At 38.7% G+C, this 20622-nt stretch overlaps 3 protein-coding genes across 4 annotated transcripts; 2 read left to right on the forward strand and 1 right to left on the reverse strand.

The window, feature by feature from the left end:
- Positions 1 to 1432: 1432 nt before the first annotated feature.
- On the reverse strand, positions 1433 to 3436 carry LOC134279266 (U6 snRNA-associated Sm-like protein LSm6). Its single transcript, XM_062761621.1, has 4 exons — positions 3285 to 3436; positions 2853 to 2945; positions 2406 to 2519; positions 1433 to 1667 (listed from the first exon to the last, which is right to left on the reverse strand). Exons 2-4 carry the CDS (start codon positions 2941 to 2943, stop codon positions 1633 to 1635), a joined length of 240 nt encoding a protein of 79 aa, XP_062617605.1. The 5' UTR covers positions 2944 to 2945; positions 3285 to 3436; the 3' UTR covers positions 1433 to 1632.
- On the forward strand, positions 3407 to 12491 carry LOC134279265 (iron-sulfur cluster co-chaperone protein HscB-like). Its single transcript, XM_062761620.1, has 2 exons — positions 3407 to 3925; positions 12076 to 12491. The coding sequence occupies exons 1-2, from the start codon at positions 3467 to 3469 to the stop codon at positions 12457 to 12459; spliced, it is 843 nt and encodes a 280-aa protein (XP_062617604.1). The 5' UTR covers positions 3407 to 3466; the 3' UTR covers positions 12460 to 12491.
- A 3168-nt stretch (positions 12492 to 15659) lies between these two features.
- Positions 15660 to 20593, forward strand: LOC134279264 (cyclic AMP-responsive element-binding protein 3-like protein 3-B). Of its 2 annotated transcripts, none has more exons than XM_062761619.1 (6): positions 15660 to 16126; positions 16996 to 17607; positions 18081 to 18215; positions 18580 to 18707; positions 18964 to 19145; positions 19406 to 20593. In XM_062761619.1, the coding sequence occupies exons 1-6, from the start codon at positions 16028 to 16030 to the stop codon at positions 19711 to 19713; spliced, it is 1464 nt and encodes a 487-aa protein (XP_062617603.1). In that variant the 5' UTR covers positions 15660 to 16027; the 3' UTR covers positions 19714 to 20593. The 2 variants fall into 2 exon arrangements, with proteins under 2 accessions (XP_062617603.1, XP_062617602.1); XM_062761618.1 differs by lacking the exon at positions 15660 to 16126 and adding an exon at positions 16443 to 16776.
- Positions 20594 to 20622: the final 29 nt, after the last annotated feature.

Here is a 20622-nt window from a genome sequence, read left to right on the forward strand (position 1 = left end):
TAATTTAACAAATAATATACCTACCATTCAATCTCCTTTAAAACAATATTACCCATGTCAGCTGGTTATATCCAGGTCTGAATTAAGATAGACAAAGTTTGTACTTTGAGTCGATAATTCTATAACAACAGAATATATTATAATACATACGTCATTAATGAAACGTTTTTATTGGTTACAGAAAAGGGTGTTCTCTTACAAGGTCCTTTACACCAGTTAGATTGACAGGCGCACATGAGATATTTTAAGTTTCTAAATTATCAAATTATACCTGTCGAGTTTACTGGTCTGTTCTACCTAGTAAGTTTCCTTTCAGAGAAGGGGACGGTAGCCGTGTCCACTTCTCTCAAGAGAATATGTCCTAAAATACTCACATGACGGGAAGGGAAATTTTAAAGTCACAAGAAGCACAAAATAAATAAATAAATAAATAAAAATAGCCTTACCTACATGGTAGAGTGATTCAAATGAAAGTGTTCCCTAAACTTCAAAATAAAAAAAAATCACATTTTAACCTTTCGACCAAATATATCTGACGGCCACACACCCTCCTTTAATCTTTTCGCTCTCGTAGACTCCAACCCAGGCTCTTTTTTGGTATATATTTTACCTGTCAGTGCATGGCCGTAGGACCCCCCCCCCTTCGAAAAATAATCTTGCCGATATATAGATAAAAAACATAGTTAATATATGATTGTGTCCGTCAATTATAATAACAACATCTGATGCCTTTTTTTTTTTTACTTGTCAAGGAAATTTGAATCTTTGGTAGTGCCCCCCCCCCAATAAACCCTGGAAATGTTTTGTGGTCCCCCTCCAAATTAAATTTCTCCCTACAGGCCATAGGCGTCAGAATACTTACCCCCCCCCCCCACACACACACAAATACACTTATATTGCAGAGTATGTATTTAAACATTATAGGCATTGAAAATTGAGCCAACATATTTGCCCCCCCCCTCCCCCCACCATTCAATAAGTCCCTCCCCCTTTCAATATGCTTCTGATGCCTATGCAGGCCTGTGGTGCATTGCTCTGCACCAAGGTAATAGAAAGGGAGGAAATGCAATGAATAACACCAGGGTTTGAACCCATGTTCCTGAATGATTAGTCAGGTGCTCTTCCAACTGAACTTTCTGGCCACTGGAGACTGATAAATTCTCTCTCCAACCCCCCCCCCCTCCCACCCCCGGTTCTCTCACTGATTTATATCTTGCTCCCTTAAATAATAAAATCAACTTTAAACAGAATTATCAAAATATGATAAATTATGCAGATTAAAATTTGTTTGCATAAAACCCTCATGACCCCCCCCTTACTTATAAAGATGTTATGGTCATTATTCAACAAATGAATTTGACCTTACTGAGCTTTGATCCCACTCTTTAATCATATTTTTGTGTATCTATTCAATATTATTCAAAACAGAAAATTGAAATGACATTAATATTTATTAGAACTATGACAATGAACTAAATTTTAATGGCATGAAAATGAAACTTTCAACCAACAACAAATGATATTCTCAATAACTAACAAGTTGATGATGCATCAATTCTGGATTGAACACATGATTTTCTTTGTTGTTACACAAGGTACGTTTCTGTACTGTAGAGTCGTGTATATATCCATTCAGATCCTTCTTTTCTGTGTACTGATGTAGAGAACTGAAGACAAAAAAATTAATAATAATAAAATTACACATGAAACCACGGATAACCCTTGTATTGCAAGGGGTCAGTCTAAGTTAAGTTCCCCTAAAGAATCCTGTGGGTTTTGTTTGATATGATAACATATAATGAAAAGTCTAATTGTATTGAAGAGTATGTCTGTTTAATTACCTTTGATTATTTTTGTGAATTATTCTTGTAACTTACTTCCCTGAGGGTACTCTTTTGGAATTAGCAAAAGATATTTATATAAAGCTTAAAATAACATTTGATCTTTAATGGCACCTGATTCAGCCTCTGGCCTGGGGGCCATAAAACTTAGACAAGCTCACTTTTGATCTCAGTCTCACTTTTTCCAAAGGAATATATAGTGGAAAAGTGAGACTGAGATCAAAAGTGAGCTCGTCTAAGTTTTATGGCCCCCAGGCCTGATGTTTCTAAAGGTCTGTATTTTCTCTACTACCTTTTATCATTGTTTCAAGAGACTTTTGATTTTGTTATCATCATTTTCACATTGTGGATTAAATAAGACATCTGACTGTTATTGTTTTTGATGTTGTCAACTGTTTGACAGTTATTGCATCTTTTGCTGGGTATTGTCAACTTGTGCCTGGTATCTTACTACTGAGGTCTGATTTTCCTTCATCAAATTCTCTAGATTGATTTTAATATCTATTCTTGTCTCCAATGACTGACTTAATATTAAAAGTAATATATAATGTGTGCTTTACTTACCATTATTGCCTCTGATGAAGGCATCCCCGTACTTATTCTTTAGCTGTCCATTAACGTACTCTTCTGTCTGTTCTAGGGCAATGTTCATGTAGCCATCCAGACACGCCAAAACACCTAGTAAGTACAGAAAGAGACTACTTCTAGATTTCCTCGAAGACTCTCTTTAAAAAAATATATATATTTTTTAAATGAAGCCCATGCTTATTTCTAGGTATCGGGTTAATTTTTTATATGAGAAAAGTAAGTAACGTCAGATGCCTGTGGAGAAAATGTGTGGCTGGACTCGTTTGTCCAGAATTTGAACCCTGACCCCTGCACCATTCATCTCACAGCTACTCAACCTACTGACTGAGGTACCCACGCTGATATCCTGATCCATGACCCTAACCATTACAAACACATATACAGGAACCTTGTTATACCAGATTTCACTGGACAGATACATACCTCTGTAGTCCACACCAGAGTTTAACTTGACCACAACGGGGCGTCCAATAATCTGTTTCAGAAACTCACTGGGGGTCTGTTTTCTACTCATGGCTGCAAAAAAGTTTTAAATTGTAAATAAAAAACACAATGTCTTTAGTAGAAATTCACTGGGTCATTTCAAAATTGCTGCAAATCTATTCTTCTCCTTAACATCCAAAGTATTCATTAGAAAATTAAAATGTGTCAATTCACTTGAAACTATCAAATTATTCAAAAATACCAATATTTAATGTTCTTTGACATTATCATTCGCGTAATCGGTTTTAAAATAATGAAAAGAAACAAAAATTCTTAATCTGTTTGTAAAGATGCTAAAATATACATCAGTATCTCGGGTTTTATGATAGAGTTGAGTAAGATAATTTCACATTTCTCTGATCTTTGTTTTACCTGTGCAATTGTTGTAGATTTTATCTACATGAACCTAAAAAGTCATAAAATTCTGTAAACACACTCTAGCATGCAGCACGCTTTATTGTCGTTTGTGAAATTGAAAGTACATTCGGATACTTTCTGAGATCTAGCTGTGCTTAGTAAGGTAACTCTAGAGAATGCTCGAATGAATCAGAAAAATGGCAGCGCCCTTCAGATCTTGGCTTACAACAAATCTGCGTAATAGATGCTTTCCGTGGTTTATTGAACTTCAATCTAATCACGGCCAGATCAATCCATTTGTCAAAAATACCAGGAAACTATCAACGGACTTTTTGGGGCACAGACCATTATTTACAGTCAATTCTATATTTACATTGTGCAGAAACCGTACTTTCACTTTGTCCAAAAATATTTTCAGAACAAGGTACTTTTCATCAAACTCGGACAGAACTTGTTGGAAGTGTGGGAATAAGGTTGACAATAATGAGGAGCTTCTCTTTTGTAAATGTGGAGTTGTGCAGGAGGTAAAGGGGCTGAATTTCTTTGAATTGATGGGGTATCCCGAATCATTTGACATTGACACAAAGTCGCTGACACAGAGATATCGAGATCTACAGAGACAGCTCCACCCAGACAAGTATAGCCTGAAAAGCGAGGTGAGAAGGTGTAACGTGTCGGACCTGAGCGGTCAGTAGGTCCGTGCTCGGATTACCGAGTTTTACTGGGGGTATGATTAAATGCAAAATATACAGATAATATGACACTTGCCTAGTGTCTTTAAATCAAGTGACCTAACTGCCGTTTTGTAATATATATATAGTAATACTGGCACCTGCCTGGTGCCTTATGACAGTTGCCTGAATGTACAACTAACTAAACGAGTCAACAGACACCTGCCTGGTGTCTCCTGACCATAGCCCTTATCTGATGACACCTGCCTGGTGTCAATTGCTAACCAAGTTGTCTATGATCCAGCCAAGTGGCTTTAACACACTTACACGATATATAGCTATACTGGTAACAAAGTATCCTGTTACTCTCAGCAAAAAATCAAGTCAGAGACTTCAGCGACTTTGCAGCAATTACTATTCGTCAAATTGCACACGCTACGTAGTAACTTTCCAATTTGCATACACCAAATTGCGTACTTAACAGTAGACAACGGACAGTTGGTTGTACAACCCTTTGTATTACAACTTGATCAATAATCATAAGTTTTCAGATATTATATTAGCAAAATACAACAAACTGCCTTCCTTTTGGCAATGCAACTATTATTTTCTAACACAACATCATTCATTAATAATACTTGTATAATTCTTTTGTCAATTGACCAATTAATTACAATATTTACATTGATTATCTACTATTATATACATAAGTAACGGGAGGTAACTCCCTCAACCATTTCACTTCCCTCCCCTTAAGAACATGCGTCCCGCATGACATTTACAACATTGCAAAATAAGTGACAAAATGGTAAAGTATTTACATTTGTTCACCAGCAGTTCACTTAATCTAACACATAGTCTTGCAACCAGGTAGGTGGTTTTCTGATTCTACCCCCACCTTCATTAACAACCAAGTCGTCACTACTTGGAGGTGCTTCTATGTCATTTCTTTCATTGTCAATGACACTCCTCTCTGTGTCTTGACCAGTGTCTTCCTGAGAACTATTGTCCTCCACAACCCCATCTCTTAACGTCTGACTACGTTTGAGGCGCAATCTGTCCACATGCACAATTTGTGGCTTGCCCCTTGGTCCACAGTTTACCTTGTAGATAATGTCGGTCATTTTGTCAAGGACCTCGTATGGACCACGCCAGTAGCTTGTAAACTTCGGCGACAATCCCGCTTTCCGGACAGGGAAAAAGACATATACTTCGTCACCCTTTTTAAACTGCTGCCAGGATAACTTCTGGTCATGATATCGCTTTTGCCTGATCATAGCCGCTTTTATATTTTCCCTTACATGTCTATGGGCATCTTCCATAGTCTCCTTGAGATGCCAAGCCCACTGGTTACTAGGGATGTATTTGACTGCATTGGGCATATCGTACATAATGTCAAGTGGGGTTGATACCTCCCGTCCAAGCATCATGTAGTTTGGAGTGAACCCAGTCGTTTCGTGCACAGATGCTCGATACGCCATCATGACGTAAGGCAAATATCTATCCCAGTCTGAGTGGTGCTCGTTGACAAAGGCGCTTAGCATAGTGACAAGGGTCTTATTGAAGCGCTCGACCATGCCATCGCTCTGGGGATGGTAAGGCGATGTGCGAGTCTTCTTTATGTGCAGGACATGGCATACCTCTGAAAAGAGCTCACTCTCATACTGGCGTCCTTGGTCTGAATGTATACTGGAAGGAACACCAAATCGCGATACTACCTCCTCGACTAAGATCTTGGCAACTGTTGCAGCCTCCATGTTTGGCATTGGGAAGCTTTCCGTCCATTTGGTGAAATAGTCGGATATAACAAGGATGTACTTGTTGCCATTATCAGTCATGGGCAGTTCACCGAGGATATCGGTAGCTATTCTGTCCATAGGCATTCCACTCTCGACAATTGTCATGGGTGCTCTCTTTTTCTTCTGAGGACTCTTTCTCTTTGAGCACTTCTCACAGCCTGCAATGTAGGCTCTTGTGTCTGCCTGAAGACCTGGCCAATAGTACTTTTGTCGGATGCGTGCCAGTGTCTTAGTCACACCTAAGTGAGCAGCTGTTTCAATATCATGACAGTATTGTAATACTGTCCTACGTTCACTGCTGGGTACTATTGCCTGTAAGCAAGATGGCTTGCCACTGTCCTCTTGGTACCTCCTGTACAAGATGTCATTCTCAATGGAAAGGCTTTCCCATTGTGACCAAAGGGATCTTATGACACACCCAAGTCCACTTATTTCATGGTACAAAGGTCGACTCTTTGTTTGCAGCCAGCCTTTCACTAGTTTTAGGTCCCTGTCTTTGTCTTGAAGTTCTTGCATCTTGTGACAAGGCTCTGTGCCTGGGCTGACGGGAAGAGCTGCATTGATATGTGTCACTGTCTTTGCATCCTGAACGCTCTTATCATCTGGTGCTGATTTCTCCCAATCAGGGTCATAGCCACATTGTCGACAAGGCACTCTGCTCAAGGCGTCAGCATTTCTATGCTGTATGCCAGGTCGATGTTGGATTTGAAACTTGTAGGTGCTCAGGGTCTCTAACCATCTGGCCAGCTGACCCTCGGGGTTTTTGAACTTGAACAGCCACCTTAATGAACCATGATCACTGCGAATCAAGAACTCTTTGCCATAAAGGTAGTGTTTAAAATGCTTAACGAAATGTACGACAGCTAAAAGTTCTTTTCTCGTCACGCAGTATCTGCGTTCACATTTCGTTAGTGTCCTACTGGCATAGGCTATGACATGCTCCTTGCCATCTACATTCTGTGATAGTACTGCCCCAATCGCTTGGTCACTAGCATCTGTGTCTAATATGAATGGAACAGTAAAATCCGGATGGGCTAGCACTGGGGACTGAACCAAATGGTTTTTCAGGCAATCAAATGCCTCTTGGCACTCCGATGTCCATGCAAATGGTTTCCCCTTCTCTGTTAGAGCATGCAGACACTTGGCAATGGCAGAGAAGTTTTGGATAAATCTCCGATAGTATCCACACAAGCCCAAAAATGACCTAAGCTCTGTGACATTAGCAGGAATTGGCCACTCTTTGACAACTGCTATTTTGTTTGGGTCTGTGGATACCCCTTGCTCCGAAACAACATGTCCGAGATATGTCACTTTTCGTGCAAAGAGACAACACTTCTTGGCCTTAAGCTTTAGATTGGCAGTTCTCAGCCTTTCAAAGACTCTTTCCAAATTGTCAAGCATTTGTTCAAATGTTTTCCCAGTGACAATTATGTCGTCTAGGTATATCATACAAATGTCCCATTGCAATCCGGCAAGGACGCTCTCCATGAGGCGTTCGAAAGTTGCCAGAGCACAACTCAAGCCAAACGGCATAACGTTGAATTCGAACAATCCTCGTCTTGAGGTAAAAGCGGTCTTTGGTTTGTCTGCAGAGGCCATTTCAACTTGCCAGTAGCCTGAGCAGAGGTCGAGTGTGGAAAACCAATTCGACCCAGACAACTGGTCAAGTGACTCGTCAATCCTCGGGAGAGGGTATGCATCTTGTATAGTGCAACTGTTAAGGCGACGATAGTCAACACAGAACCTATACGTCCCGTCTTTCTTCCTGACCAACACTATTGGTGAGGACCATGGACTGTTGGAAGGCTGTATGACACCTTTTTCAAGCATGTCGTCTATGTTTTTGTCCACTTCATCTGTCAGGTGAGCTGGTACCCTTCGTGGTCTTTGTTTAATAGGTCTATTGTCACCTGTGTCGATATGATGCTTGACTATTCCAGTCCTGCCAAAGTCCAAGCTGTTTTCTGCAAACAAGCTGGTATACTTTAACAGAAAGTCTTCTGCCTGCTTGAACTGTGTAGGAGTCATGTTGTCCTTACTCTTATGAAGTAGATCAGCTAGATCCTTGCGCAGCACTCTGGTAGCTGTCGATGTCGTATTTATCACTGTGTCTTTCACTGTGTCTATCTCAGCAAGTTGTCCAATGACTGTCCCAGAGTGCACCACCTTTGACTCCTGTTCAATATTCATTAGTCTAACTGGCACAGTTTCTTGGGGCTTTACCACCGTTCTCGCAGTAAGTGTGCTCTGTTGTTTGTTGTACTTGTCAACTGGTTCAATGATACTCTCACAGTATGGCAGACTTAAACCCTCTGGAACGCATACTTTACCAGGTACAATTATCTCACTCCTGGGCGGAATGCTAACTGTCTTAGCTGCTGTAATTCTAAAACATCCAAGTGAACCTTCAATTTTCATTCTCTTAGCATGACCATTGACATCCAGAACTTCGTTGCTAATATCGACTTTGCAGTGATTTCTTTTCATAAAGTCTAGGCCCAATATGCCATCTGCCTTTAAGTTAGCAACTACTGCATCATTGTGGTATGTCAACTGGTCAATACCAATATTGAATTCTGCTTTCCCATGAACAGACAGAGCAGTACCATTGGCCGACATGATGGTCTGATTTACCTCATGTAACTTCGGTCTCACAGATGCTGGCAACTTCTTGTACAACGTGTCAGAAACAAGGGTAACAGTAGCGCCAGTGTCTACTAGAAACTTAGCTTTTACCCCTTGAACATTTACATCTATGTACAACCCACACTCCTCTATAGATGAACCGAGGCCTACGGACACCTGTGGCTCTGATGCTCTTTTCCCATCTCCGTTGTCCTGTTTCATAGATTCTTTACCAGACCTGTCATCTGACTGCTTTTGCCTTCTCTTCAACTGAGGGCAGTTACGCCTGATGTGTCCTGGCTTTTTGCATTCATAGCATCTTATCTCCTGCTTTCTACCACTTGCCCCTCCGCCTTTGTACCTGTTGTCATAAGGTGCTCTCTGGTTAGAGACCTTAAGCTCCCTGAGCTCTTCAGTTATACTTTTCATGTTCTCCTCAACAGATTTCATCCAATTAGCAAGTTGGCCGCTATTACATTTGTCAGTGTCAGGTTGTTCTTCAACAAAAGCTGCTCTCAAATGACCTTTGAGTTCTCTGTCTCTCTTCTCTACTCTGTTGTATGCCTCCAGTTCCACAGCAAGGCTAATTGCTTCATTCAAATTGGCAGGGCGTGACTGCTTGATTCTTATGCGGATATCAGAATCTATCAAAGCATCTATGAATTGATCCTTCGCCAGTGTCTCACGAACTTCACCTGGCGCAGTTGGATAAGCCAAGTTGGTCAACCGTCTGATACTCTGGCCTAATTCAGAGAGTGTCTCTGTTGATTTTTGTCTCCTCTCTTTAAGTTGTACCCGGTATAGGTCAGTTTGGTTTGGAGGAGAAAACCTTTCTCTCAGAGACTTTACAAGTGTCTCATAATGTTGGCCTCTGTCAGTTGGTAAATCGCCAAGGACAGCCTGAGCTTGGCCACGTAGTGATAAGGCTAGAAACAATCCTTTCTTCTCTTCATTCCAACCATTCACATTGGCACAAGCCTCAAAGTGACACTTGTAGTCCAGCCAAGAGCTTGAACCATCGTATGTAGCTGGCTTGACTGTGAGCTTTCTCTCTCTATCGTCTCTTTCTGTCTGACGATATTTTTCAGGGACATATGGATCAGGGGATTGCTGTCGCGCATATGTCCTTTCAGCCAAGTTGTCTGATGACCAGCTGTCATACTGTTTCTCTGCAACATGGCGTTCATCGGCAAATCGGACTTTCGGTTTTGTTCCATCATATGGACGTCTGGATGGTGTGTCCCTTATCATGTCTGTTTGTTTATCCCAATGGCTCATTGTACTTTTCTTTCCTTGTGATCTATTTTCTGGGATGTCTCTCAATGTTCTGTCATAATAAAATGAGTCATCTGACCGATGAGTTGCAAGCCCACTGTCACGGCTTGTCACTTGGTCATGTCCCCTAGTAATAGGTGTCGACTGGTCAAGGCGATACCTCTTTAGCTTCTCTTCCATTCTATCTAAGGATTCCCTTAGACTATCTTCAATTGACTTATTACGTTCAGCCATACCTCCAGTAAAATCCCGACGCTGCCACCACTTTTGTAACGTGTCGGACCTGAGCGGTCAGTAGGTCCGTGCTCGGATTACCGAGTTTTACTGGGGGTATGATTAAATGCAAAATATACAGATAATATGACACTTGCCTAGTGTCTTTAAATAAGTGACCTAACTGCCGTTTTGTAATATATATATAGTAATACTGGCACCTGCCTGGTGCCTTATGACAGTTGCCTGAATGTACAACTAACTAAACGAGTCAACAGACACCTGCCTGGTGTCTCCTGACCATAGCCCTTATCTGATGACACCTGCCTGGTGTCAATTGCTAACCAAGTTGTCTATGATCCAGCCAAGTGGCTTTAACACACTTACACGATATATAGCTATACTGGTAACAAAGTATCCTATGTTACTCTCAGCAACAATCAAGTCAGAGACTTCAGCGACTTTGCAGCAATTACTATTCGTCAAATTGCACACGCTACGTAGTAACTTTCCAATTCGCATACACCAAATTGCGTACTTAACAGTAGACAACGGACAGTTGGTTGTACAACCCTTTGTATTACAACTTGATCAATAATCATAAGTTTTCAGATATTATATTAGCAAAATACAACAAACTGCCTTTCTTTTGGCAATGCAACTATTATTTTCTAACACAACATCATTCATTAATAATACTTGTATAATTCTTTTGTCAATTGACCAATTAATTACAATATTTACATTGATTATCTATTATTATATACATAAGTAACGGGAGGTAACTCCCTCAACCATTTCACTGGTAACAACCATCACAAAAATTACAAAATTATAATTAATACATTTAATTTGATACTTGGACATATTAACATGAAGATGTATAGTTTAGATAGAATGTTTAAAACATGTCATAATCAAGGCCCCTAACCAAAAGCAGAGTTCTCTTTGATGACAGGAGAGTATTGGGCAATCTTCCATAAGATCATTTGGATTTTTTCCGTTATTTCCTGATCATGACAAGTAGCACACAGCGGGTGTGACAGGTCAGCAGGGAATGCTCACTCCTCCATGGCACATGATCCCGCCTCTGATGTTTCGGGGTCCTGTTTGCTCTGCTCTAATTTTGTAATGTTTTATGGACTTTGAGATTGAATACTGTTCGTTATCTCCATATCCTTCTTGTAGTAGTAGATCATCTTTAATGTTAGGAGTATAAGGCAGTCTTCAGTAGGATCATTCCTAGTGGTAGATCATCTTTAATGTTAGGAGCATAAGGCAGTCTACAGTAGGATCATTCCTAATGGTAGATCATCTTTAATGATAGGATTAGAAGGCAGTCTCCAGTAGGATCATTCTTAGTGGTAGATCATCTTTAAGGTTAAGGAGTATAAGGCAGTCTACAGTAGGATCATTCCTAATGGTAGATCATCTTTAATGATAGGATTAGAAGGCAGTCTACAGTAGGATCATTCCTAGTGGTAGATCATCTTCAATGTTAGGAGTATAGGACAGTTATAGTAGGATCATTCTTAGTGGTAGATAATTTTTAATGTTAGGAGTACAAGGCAGTCTTCAGTAGGATCATTCCTAGTGGTAAATCATCTTTAATGTTAGGAGTATAAGGCAGTCTTCAGTAGGATCATTCCTAGTGGTAGATCATCTTTAATGTTAGGAGAATAAGGCAGTCTCTGATTGGAACATTCCTAGTGGTAGATCATCTTAAATGTTAGGAGTATAGGACAGTCTCTAGTAGGATCTATACTAGTGGTAGATCATCTTTAATGTTAGGAGTATAAGGCAGTCTTCAGTAGGATCATTCTTAGTGGTAGATCATCTTTAATGTTAGGAGTATAAGGCAGTCTATAGTAGGATCTATACTAGTGGTAGATCATCTTAAAGTTTAATGATAAGAGTATAAGACAGTCTTCAGTAGGATCTTTACTACTGTTTTATGGATCTGATAGGTTTAAAGCTTCAGGGATCTTTAGGAAGTTGTTATTTTATGCTTGCTTTATCCTCAATTTTCATATTGAAACATGGCAGCATTTTTAGCTCACCTTCGCAAAGTAAGGGGGGGGGGCCTTTGTGATACCCTCCAAGTGTTTTTAATACTGTATGTTAAGGTAAACAAGTATGTATGCTTATGATGTACTATATCATTTTTATTTTAAATCTTGAAATACATTGTATGTTTTATTTTTTAAAATGCTAACATTGCAGAAAGAAAAACAGATAGCAGAGGAGCAGTCGTCTTACGTGAACAAGGCTTACTTCACCCTGCTGAAGCCCCTCCCCCGGGCCCTGTACCTGCTGGAGAGGCGGGGGGTCCCGATCGAGGAGGACAACACCAGCGTGGACCAGGGCTTCCTGATGGAGGTCATGGAGATAAACGAAGAGATAATGGACGCCGACACGCCTGACTCACTCCAGCCCATCCAGATGTCAAATGATGCCAACATGAAGAAATGTGTGATGGAAATATCTAAAGCTTTCAGCGATAACGATAATCAAAGAGCAAAGGACTGGACTGTTAAATTAAAATACTTCAACAACATTAACGATAAAATAATTAGTATTCATCAGAAACATTTTGGTGCTCATTAGTAATCAGTATTGGATAAAGGTTTGAATAATAATTTCTTTTTTGTTATACTTTATAACGGGTACATGTATTTTCTGTTGGTCTCAATTTTTATTGAGAAGGGCAACGACGAACAATAAAGGAATCCAGCAATTCTATAAGTGTATCATTTTTTTATATTCAGACATGATGCATAGTAAATTTTTATTATTTTGCCCGATCTCATGTTATTCATGAATTATTATTCATTAATGCTTCTTTTGTATTTTTTAAAAGATTTATAATTAACAAGGTATGAACTAAGTTATCTGAAAATAATTTTGGAGCACCAACTTCCAGATTCAGTTCTGATTCATTGGAACATCGAAAAGAAAAAGGTCAACATATAATATATTAATACACACTGTATAAGAGGATTCAAATTTGTTCAAACAAAGGGCCACATCCTCATCTAAGGGGAGCTAATTATGTTTATTAACAGGAGAAGAGAAAAAATGCAGCAGACCATACTAGAATTCAAACCCGGGACCCCTTCATGAATTTAGGGTCCGGTGCTCTACCAGCTGAGCTATCCTGCCACTGGAGATCAAATCCAGCTGACCGCCATATTCCTCCCTCCTTAAAGGTCTTTGGACCCTCAAAGACCCCAACCCAGGCTCATTCCTTGCAGGCTTCTCCTATCAGTTCCAGGGCATGGCACAGCACCAAATGTAATTTTAACAGCTAGGAGAGCAGAAAAATGCAGGGTAACAGACTGGGATTCAAACTAGCTAGGGCCCCCTGAATCTCAGGTCAGGTGCTCTACCAACTGAGCTATCTGGCCACTAGTTTGAATTCCAGTCTGGACTATTGCATTTTTATCCTCTTATGTTACATTTGGTGCTGTGTCATGCTGTGGAACTGACAGGTGAGATTGAGGCCTGCCAGGGATGAGCCTGGATAGGGGTCTTTGAGGGACCAAAGACCATTAAGGAGGGAGGAATGTGGCGGTTATCTGGGTTCAATGGCCGGGGGCCAGATAGCTTAGTATGTATATATATGTACTGTCACAGATTCAAGGGGGCCAGTATTGATTCCGGTCTGGTCCGCTGCATATGTAATAGTGCAAAATTAAAGGCATCATTTTTAGCTCTACTGGTCAGTGACCAGAAGAGCTTATGCGATAGTAATGCGTCCGTCGTCCGTCCGTCTGTCTGTCTGTCTGTCTGTCTGTAAACAATTTTTCAAAACGCTACTCCTCCTACAGTTTTGGTCCGATTTCAATATAACTTGGCACACAAGTAAACTACACTAATATACATAATTCTGTGCATGGGATTTTGATTTTAATGAACGGTGTTGCCATGGTTACTAAAAATAGAAATTTCTGTGAAATTCTCTGAAATGCTACTCCTCCTACAGTTTTGGTCCGATTTCAATACAACTTGGCACACAAGTAGACTACCCTAAGATACATATTTCTGTGCATCAGTTTTTGATTTCGATGAACGGTGTTGCCGTGGTTACTAAAAATAGAAATTTCTGTGAAATTCTTTCAAAATGCTACTCCTCCTACAGTTTTGGTCCAATTTCAATATAACTTGGCACACAAGTATGCTACACTAAGATACATAATTCTGTGCATCGGTTTTTGATTTTGATGAACGGTGTTGCATGGTAACTAAAAATAGAAATTTCTGTGAAATTCTTTCGAAATGCTACTCCTCCTACAGTTTTGGTCCAATTTCAATATAACTTGGCACACAAGTAGACTACACTAAGATACATAATTCTGTGCATGGTTTTTTGATTTCGATGAACGGTGTTGCCATGGTTGCTAAAAATAGAATTTTCTCCTATAGTTTTGGTCCAATTACAATATAATTTGGCACACAAGTAGACTAGATACTAAGATACATAATTCTGTACATCGGTTTTTATTTTGATGAGTGGTAAGGATTAGTGTTGGGAAATTGGACGATTTTTAGTAACCGGTTACTCGCTTCATCTTCCGATCGAGTACCCGGTTACTCGGATGATTTTTAGTAAAAGTATCAATATCTATTATTTATCTTATTCTATACTTATCGGTAGTAGTAATGCACAAATATACTGTATAGGGACATTATATTTACAATACACACATACGATATCATCAAAGATTTACGACTTTAAATTAAAGAAAATTAATAGGGAATTCGGCACACAAAGATGACAAAAAAATGTGTCATCGTCAATCACTATTTTACGCTTTCTTTTTCAGCTCCCGGCCGAAATATGTCGCAATCAAGGAGAATAATTATTTACATACTCCATAATTAATAGTTAATATGTGGAGTGTCCAGAAAATAGCTGATTTCCGAATAATTTAAGCTTAGGTGATTTAAAATCATCTGTTCTTTTGTTACAACTCCAAGCTTATTATGTCTGCGGCGGCATCTCGTTTTTAGATTATCAAATGAGGTAATTATAACTCAGGCCTTCAAAATATATTGTATACCCCAAGCAATCAAAGCTATCAATTATATAAACTGTGAAAACTAATCAAAACAATTTCATTCACTTCAACCATGCACTAGATCAAGTCTAACGGTACCTAAAACTAGGGAAAAGTGTAAGCTAGTATACATTTATAAATTATAAAACATTCATTTTTTATGCCTTTACTATGTAGAATTTATTTTATCCGAGTAACCGAATAGCAGTTTTACTAACCGATACTCGCAACGTTCGACGGTTAACCGGTTAACCGGGTACTCGTTGCCAACACTAGTAAGGATCATTTTTCTATTTATTGCTGTTTTAAAGTTTTAAGTCCCAACTGCTACTTTTCTCTTCCTTTGATTTAAGTACAAACCAGTAGAGCTACAGTCTCGACAGAGACTTCTGGTTATAATTAATATATAAATTCTAGATCTTCTCAAGAACCACTAGGACAGAAAATATCTAACTAAATATTTAGAAAGATCCTCAGATATATAGGTGCAATTTTATTCAGAACTGATGGTCACCAAAAGAATGTGTTCATGTGAGTAATGTGACCCATGGGCCTCTAGCTTCTTTTTAAAAAGAAGTATTAAAGTGAGTACTTATCCATAGGATAGAGGAAAAAACTGAAAATCAAAAATATTAAATTATCCGATGTGATAATAAATTTTAGATTCGTGATACCACTACTACCGTTATTAGACTTATCTTTTCCTTCTTCGTTTATTAGTGTAACCCTTTTAATTCCACTTCCGGTTCCACGTCATTTGGAAGGCGTTGTAACAAACTATTTTTAGCTCCTAGTCAATGACGAAAAATGATATTTTTCAACTTGACACCATTTTAACAGCATTGAAATCTGTTATACAGGTGGAATTATATTTATTTCTTAAGGATAGATGACATGGAATATAATTTTAAGTAAGTTATAATCCGTGGGGGAATTCCTGACAACATTGTAAACAGAACATAAACAAACAATCTCGCAGGATTATTGAGGAGAGGAAAGCACGTGAATCTGTTGTGGATTTTTTGGGTGACGTGGATGTGAGTGACGAGGAAGCCTACACGTTTGTTTCAGAGACGTGTTCATGATTAAAAATAGAAATTGTGTTGTCAACAAAGATGGCAGTTGAGAGTGACCTAGATGTCTTGGACTTGCTGTTTGACAAATCTAGCGGAATTCTCAAAAGCGAGTTACCAGACATACAGACCGTAGACTTTGTGAGTTCCTTTTCTTTTTACATCAGTGTATATTGTATAAGTTAACATTACTTGCTTGGGATTTTTGGTATGCATTTTACATCAAGTTTAGGGAAGTGGGTTATTTCACATTATATAGAGGGTAATGGATAATTTTTTTTTTCATTAACATAAGGCCTGAATATATTAGCCATGACATTTCAGGATAACCTTAGCCTAAAGTTTAGAAAAAAATCTTGCATCATGCATTATCTTAGGGAATCCCTCAGCATGCTGACCAATAGTAAACAAACACGGCTCACTATACCAGGTTATGAGTCATAGACACACTCTTCACCAGTCAGTTTGATACAAGCTGTTGTAGGGAGAACATGGCTCTACTTAATACGTGTCTCACTGATGTCCTAATCTCCCCACACAGTGAAAATGACGGCCTTGATAATTTCTTAGATGAACTTTTGAGGAGTAGTAGTTTACTTACTGCAACAAAAGCCGGGGCTAATTGTACACATAGACTAAATAATATGGATGATAGCGATAGTGAAGCAACTGAGCAGAATTTGAATGCTCTCTTGCCATTTAGTGACAGTGAAAGTAACTTGTCAGCTTGTGAAAGTGACCAAGACAATGTTCTCTTAAACAGTGATTGGGATGTCACTGATGACATTTTAGTAAGTTTTATAAAATGTCAAGGCATGTCAGCTTTATAGTTAAACAAAAAGTCCTTGACTTTCTTCAAATGCTTTAAATATGAAAATTATATGTGCATATCGAAAATTTTTCAAACTTGCAATTTTTTTAAAAATTGGTATTAATCATGTTATGTCATGGCAGTTTCCCTTCATTTTTAATATTTTTTGTGATTCAATTATTCTTGATTTCTCTTACAGTCTGATCTTGGACTCCTACCAGAAACTGACATTCTTGAGAACGCACTCATTGAATCACACATTCCCACATTCTTTGATGAGGAGGAGCCACCAAAGACAAAATCACAAGATGTAGTGCACGATCATGATTATTTCGCCCAGAAATCCCCGAGTGCCGGCAGTGACAGTGGTATCTCCAGTAATGGTGCCTACTCCCCCCACAGCATGACGGACGAACTCCAACACAGCCCCAGGGAAAGCTCCCTCTCAGGGTCACCTCGCAGCCAATCAAATCTTGACATTCAAATCAATTCAGCCAATGAAAATCTTGGTGATACCACCCCCATTACTCTGGAGAATTTTGACTTCAAAAACTTTGACATGAGCACCATTGATGCTGGTGCCTTTTTGGGAGATACAGACTTTTTATCTCTCGGTGACGGAACTCAGGACTCGGATGTGACAATCAATGTAATGGACACAGACTTAATGGAGGATACAGTCACGAGTTCCAGCCAAACCCCCATGGGGAGCTCAACAAAAATGACCAAAATCATCAAAGTGTGCACCACCAAGAGTGATACCCTGCCCTTCACCATGAAAGATGTATCATGTGTCAGCTCCTCATCAAAGGTGGGGCTTAAAATCTTGTTCTCATATCAGTGTTATTGATTTAATCTAGCTTATACAAAGTTATAGTAACAACAGCTGGTATAATAACCAAGCCTGATGAAGTTAGATTTGAAAGGTGGGGCTCTAAATCTTGTTCTCATATCAGTGTTGTAGTGTACTTATTGATTTCAAGCTAAGTTATAGAGACAACAGCTGGTCTAATAACCAAGCTTGATGAGGTTAAAGAGAACCAGTGGTGTATGCTCAAATGACACCATTCATTTATAATAAGTAATACATGTATATACATATATAAGATATGCAAAAATTAGAAAAATCAAGCTGTATTTTCAACTACGCTGTCCTTGACAATGAAAGTTGTAATTATGCTAATTGACCCAACTGAAAATATATAATAAAATGTCTCTCTATATTTTTATTGTCCTTTGTAAGTATAACTCCCATGTGTTTACATTATTGTCTTTGTTTATTAGTTCCCCGAGCTGCAGCTGACAGATGAGGAGCGGGAATTGTTATACAAGGAGGGGGTGACCCTCCCCACCAACATGCCCCTCACCAAGGAGGAGGAGAGAGTCCTCAAAGCCGTCCGACGGAAAATAAGAAACAAGGTCAGTGTTATATACATCCTGGTCACAGAGGGTCAAATCCTGTATCACCATGACATGTTTGTAACACTTATACAAAATTTGTAAATCATGTCCTTATATGCTTATGGGACAAATGAAATAATTTCTTTTGCTCAATATACAGCAAAACTCCAGTTATTACAAAGTCACTGGGATCTATGAAATTAATTTGCTACATCCGTAATTCATTATGATACTATAAGAAATTCATTAAATCTATATAGCTGGGGATCCCAGATGACTTCACTATATCCATAAATTCGCAATATCTGTGTTTGTACTGAACGAGTTTTGCTGTATAGGAGTTTGGTATGTGTTATTTCCATTTCTGTCCTTGACCTTGTAGGCCTCAGCCAAAGAGAGTCGTAAGAGGAAGATGACGTATGTGGAGGGGCTGGAGAAGAGAGTCAAACTGTCCACAACGGAGAACAACCAGCTCAAAAAGAAAGTAGACACACTGGAGAAACAAAACTCGTAAGTATACCAACTAATATCAACAGACTAAAATACCAACAGACATACCAACAACTCAGAGACTAAAATTAATTCCAACAAACAAACAAAATACTCAAACTAAAAAACAAACTTTTTTCTGAATCATAACTGTTCTGTTCAAATTGATGTCTATGTCATGTAGTCATACAAAAAAAGAGGGAAACTTTAAATGACTTTACATCAGACATTTCATTGAGGCAGACCTGTCTATAAGCCTTTTCTGTTTTCTTTTTAGACAATTGGTACAGCAGCTGAAGAAGCTCCAGGCTCTATTTCTGTCTAAGACCAGTAAACCCCAGGCTAGCACCTGTCTGGTCGTCCTGGTGATGTCCTTCGCATTCCTCATCGTCCCAAACATCGACCCATTCGGAATCAAGAAGGATAAACTCTCAGACCCAAAATCCATCCCCATTCCTGGTAAGAACTAATTTTTTTTCTGAAAGTGAATGTTACTAGATAAATCTTTACTTAAAACTTTCAATGAATTTTAACTTCAAAACTGAGGAAAAAGAATTCTAATATTGGAAGAACTTTAAATTTTAGGCAAACTATTTTTATTTTTGGATTGACACTTAAACCCCTTGTTCAATGACAATTGTGCATACAATGTAGAGGCCCAGACAACAGAAAAGAATTCTTGTGTTCTGAATTTTGATGCCAACATTCTCTTATTGCAGGAAAATCCAGAAGTCTCCTTCACTCACCAGACGAAATGCAGGATATTGATACAGACCCTTACGGTCTTACAATAAAACCTGGCCCACCCTGGGAAGTTCCACCCAAAACCCCAGCGATCCCCCTCCCTCCAAATGTCGTTATAGAAACTGTCGAGGAAGAGACAGTTAATAAACTCATTGAAAACACTGAAAACACTGGTCCTCTTAATACATCCATAGATAACATTACATCACAGAAAACGGAGGTGAACCAAGACACTCAGGAAATTACACAAACTCAGAATCATCAACACAGGCAGGATCTGTGAAACTCAGGATAAAAAAAGGACCATACTTTAACGATTGTTTGACTTAGACTTGACAATACAAACAGGATAAACAAGACTCATGTAAAATGACCGTGCTTTACAAGTTATGCTGTTGTGCATACAGTGCATATGTTTGTTGAACATTGGAAAGAATGTTAACTGTTGTTTATAGTCCCATATGAAATGTTCACAGTGCAGTGTTATATTTTTAGTACATTGAGTAGTTTAGTAGTCATATGTTCCCTGTTTGTCTCGAAATGTCAATGTGTCAGTTAAATTTGTGTCAGTTATTGTCTTATAGGATGATAAAGGGTAGGAGAATATCAAAATTGAAGATTAACCTTCCGTGAAGAATTTCTTCATTTAAGACTTGATGTACACATGTAAAACATCTAACCAGAGCTGATTTGTGTCATAGTTAAAAACTGTGAACCGGGCCTCATTAACTTCATCCTTTTCAACTGAAACCTGTATTAGGGGGTCCTTTTATCCCTTCTGTATGATATCAGTGTCATATCATTACCCTATTTGCAGCTTTAAACCTTGTTTTGTTGAACTCCATGACAATTTTGCAAAGCAAAAGTTGAGAGTTCAGAAATATTTCTCTGATTAGAGAATATCTTTTGATTTTTGATAAGATTGATTACATTGAAGATTGTTGCAATGAATATTATTGAGTCATTTTGCATGTTATTGTTTTTGAGTGTGATAACTAAACACAGGTTCACTCATAGTATCCTGAGATCAGTCATTATGATTTTTTAATGATTTTATTTTTTGAGCTGTTTTAATTTGACCTTGTTGTTTTATACTTGATACAATCATGATGATCAGAAGAATGTAGAATTCTGATCTTGGAATAAAATCTTTCTGAACTCAACATTTTTACTCCGATTTTCTACTGCTGTC

This window comes from Saccostrea cucullata, unplaced genomic scaffold, assembly GCF_032062105.1.
Source record: "Saccostrea cucullata isolate Sc308-1 unplaced genomic scaffold, CSIRO_AGI_Scuc_v1 ctg6778, whole genome shotgun sequence".
Classification (NCBI taxonomy): Eukaryota; Metazoa; Mollusca; class Bivalvia; order Ostreida; family Ostreidae; genus Saccostrea; species Saccostrea cuccullata.